The 3638-nt window shown below is 35.5% G+C and overlaps 1 protein-coding gene across 1 annotated transcript; it reads right to left on the reverse strand.

Moving 5' to 3' along the window:
- Positions 1 to 212: 212 nt before the first annotated feature.
- Positions 213 to 2809, reverse strand: LOC124826753 (putative WRKY transcription factor 11). The gene is made up of 3 exons (XM_047299671.2): positions 1977 to 2809; positions 637 to 762; positions 213 to 562 (listed from the first exon to the last, which is right to left on the reverse strand). The coding sequence occupies exons 1-3, from the start codon at positions 2657 to 2659 to the stop codon at positions 385 to 387; spliced, it is 987 nt and encodes a 328-aa protein (XP_047155627.1). The 5' UTR covers positions 2660 to 2809; the 3' UTR covers positions 213 to 384.
- Positions 2810 to 3638: the final 829 nt, after the last annotated feature.

Here is a 3638-nt window from a genome sequence, read left to right on the forward strand (position 1 = left end):
TTAATTTGGGTGACTTGTAAACTAAAGTCAGACCAATAAAATAAAAATAATGATTGCTTTATTTTATGAGTATATTAGAAAACAGGAATGGGGTGACCCTGCCTCGGATACCACCTCCTCCCAATACCAAATCATAAAGAATCATAACTATCAAGACTTTTGGCAAAAGGATAGAAATAAATTACTTTGAGATTCCAATTTTCACCTATCTATGAAACTAAATATTATAATATTACTAATAATAATAATAATAATAATAAAAATAAATAAAAGAAATTTACAAAGCAACCATGGTTCCAACTACACTTTCCAAAAATTATAGTACTTAAAAAAAAGTCCTCCACTTCCCAATTTTTTTAATGTTTTTTTCATTTATTCCACTTTCTACGTTGACTCGAACACCAAACCCACCACTCCGGCTGCGTTCTCCTGCATCGCGGCCTGAACCGCGTGCCTGTGCTCCCCCTCGTACGTCACTATCAGCATCGCCGGATCGTCTGGTGCACGCTCCACGTGTTTCCTTGCGGGACACCCTCTCACCGTGCTGCACTTGTAATACCCCCTGATCACAAAAAAATCAACGTCAGAGAACGAGTCTTTCAGATGAAAGTCAACAAAATTTACAACATCTCTCACCGAGGGTACGGTGAGCCCTTGATCGGTTTCTGACCGTACTTCCTCCACGAGTACTCGTCCGGCGGAATATCGGCGATCTTTGAACTTATCGCCGGCACTCTCACGGTCTTCTTCACCCTATTTTTCCTGAACACAAAATTAATTAATTACATTTTATTCTGTACACATAAAATAAAAAACCTATATTGACTTTCAATTCGAAACTCTTCTTAATATGATCTGTATAGTAACTATTACAGCAAATAAATATTTAAGAATAAGTAAATTTCAAGGAAGCGGTTACAACAAAAAATGATAAATTATTTATGTTTAAAATAAACAAATTAGAAAACGTAAAACAACTTATTTTAGTAAAAGAGTAATTTCTTAAAAGAATAAATACACAAAGAAACTCACGGGTTATAAATGATTCATAAATAAACTATAATAATATAAAAATAAGAGTTTAACGGCATTGTATTATTTTATTTTTCAATATAAAAAAATGTTTTTGTTGAATTTTTTAAAGTAGTATATATAAAAGAAAAAGTAGCATAAATAAAAGGAAGGTCAAGAGTCAAAAGCGATTAACAGGAGGGAAGGAGAAAAACGACAAGGGATTGAAAGAAGGTTCAGTTTGGGAAGGTTGAAATTGTCTGAGTTGTTTGTGAGACAGGAATTTCTAAAAACTGGCTTCTGGACAATGGAGACACCAGACACAGGCACAGCACAGGAACCCTATGTTGTCGTGTCACTATCACGCGTGGTATACCTATTAATGCATTTAACTGCACCACTACCCAAATCGTTGACTCCCAAACGCTGCCTTACCCCACTCACGTGATTACTTCACGAAAACACTTCAACGCCCCCTTTACACCCCAAAACCATTACTCCCTAATCTCATTCTTTAAAACATTATCTTCCTTAATTAATTACTAATATCATTTTACATTTCAGATTTACTACTTCAAATTAAATATAATACCAGATTAAAATTCATAATTTCTTACCCTAACCATTTTATCTAAATTTTAATTAAATTATCTTCGTTCTATTATAACTTGATTAAAATTAAAAAACATCATAAAAATTAATAAATTTATTTACCACATCAAATTAAACTCGGTAAATTTGGTTTCTCGTGAAACAAATTAAACTTATAAGAATAAAAGAGATTTCATTTTCTACGGATTAGTCAAAAACTTTGAATAGTTATGACACGCATCTTTTAGTGTATTAATGAATACTCCTATTTTCCGAATTAAATTTTATGCCATAAAAAAATTAGATTATTTATTTAATATAACAGTGCTAGTCAACAATTCAGAGGGGTTACGATCGGGTGAAACGCGGTGTACCTTCGCTTGACGCAGTGGCACTTGCCGGATCCGGAGACGTCGTCGGAGTGTTCGCGGTGTTCGAGGCAGCGTTTCTTGAACGCCGGCGGTTTCCCGGCGGAGGTCGCGGGAGGCGGAGGCGGCGGGGCGAGAAAGATCTTGCCGTTGGAGACGCTGCCGTCGCCGGTGATGGCGGAGGACAAGAAGGAGGAGTTGGAGGAGACGCTGAAGGTCTCCTTGGAGAACTCGAGTTCCACGGACTTCGCCTTGGAGTTCCGGAGCGCGTTGTGCGGCTTGGTGAAGTCGAGCGTGACGCTCCCCGAGGCATGGTGAACCGGCGCCGGCGACGCGAAGAGCGCCGGCAGAGAGAGGTTGGCGGTTTGCGGGGGAGGAAGATGGAGCGGTGCAGAGGGAGGATTGTGAGCCGGTGCGGGGGTTTGAACAGGCTCGGGGGTTTGAACCGGTTCAGGGGGGTTAACCTGAAGCGGAGCACGTCTGAAGCGGGCGTGGCCGGTTCGGTTGAGGAGGGAGATGAGTTTCTTGAACTTGGAGACGGTAACGTCGGTGAGGTCGGTGTTCAAGTGAGAGGGTTGGTGGGAGAGGATTCGGATCAGGTGTTCCATGCCCTTGAGGCCTTCCGATGCAGCCTCTTGGATGGCCTTTTGATCATCGATTTTGGGGAACCCCATGAGTTCCACAGCCATTTGATGGAGAAGAGAATTGGGATAAGGGAAATTGAGGAGTAAAATCACAGTGCCATGGGATTAAAAAGAGATGGGAGTGAATGGAATTGGAAGGGTGGAAGGAAATAGGGAGAGAGGATATATATATATATACATGGAAAAGAATGGAAGGAGTGGGGGACTTGGTAAGACAGACCAGAGTTAGAAAATGTCTTTGGTTTGAACTGAATATAATTAATACTTTTTTAATACCAGATGAGTTGTAAACATGATTTTATGTTAAACTTTATGATTTAATTATGATTTTTCTCTTTTTGTGTATGTCAGTTAATAGTTTTTTCTATATTTTATTTTATTTTAAAACAAGTGTTATAGGAAATCAAAATAGTTTTATGTTCATTAATTTCTTTTTCTCAAGTAAATACCACTTAAATTCAACATATTTATTACATATCTCAGAACTATTTAGATGTGTCAGTGATTTGTTTAATAAGTATTTGGGTCATTTAAATGGTATAGAAGATGTTCAAGTATGGACATACAAAATTTACAAATTTAATTATAAGATATTTATATTTATAAATAAAAAGATTTTTTGTTAGTGTACATATTTATTTTTTAAATTTATCATTTAAATAAAAGTTTCTAAAACTAAAATAATTATTTTATCAATTTTATTGGTTCTTTAAATTTATTTTTTTATAATTTAAATATTTTTTAATTATAAAATTACCTATAAAATAAATAAAAGTTTAAAAGTTACTCATAATTAATTTCATAATTATAATAGTAATAATTTTATTATTTTTTATCATCATAAAAAAAAAAACACAATGTGCCTATTTCTCTCGTCTCCAATCTAATTTCATTAAAAAAATTTTAACTTCAAAATGTTAGTGGAAAATTTAAATCTACAATCTCTTTTACTCTACTTGCCAACTTTTATTTCTTGCAATTTTTATCACTAAATTAATGGTACAGCTCATATGTTTGTGTTTTC

Source organism: Vigna umbellata, chromosome 1, assembly GCF_029865625.1.
Source record: "Vigna umbellata cultivar VRB3 chromosome 1, Vumbellata_1.0, whole genome shotgun sequence".
In the NCBI taxonomy this organism is placed as follows: Eukaryota; Viridiplantae; Streptophyta; class Magnoliopsida; order Fabales; family Fabaceae; genus Vigna; species Vigna umbellata.

Excerpts from the sequence above, each read along its gene's own strand:
- LOC124826753 (XM_047299671.2), bottom strand. The coding sequence starts at position 2,659 with ATGGCTGTGGAACTCATGGGGTTCCCCAAAATCGATGATCAAAAGGCC. Across the intron at positions 763-1,976 it reads TGCCACTGCGTCAAGCGAAG|GAAAAATAGGGTGAAGAAGA; the intron begins GTACACCGCGTT and ends TTTTGTGTTCAG. Across the intron at positions 563-636 it reads AAGGGCTCACCGTACCCTCG|GGGGTATTACAAGTGCAGCA; the intron begins GTGAGAGATGTT and ends TTTTGTGATCAG.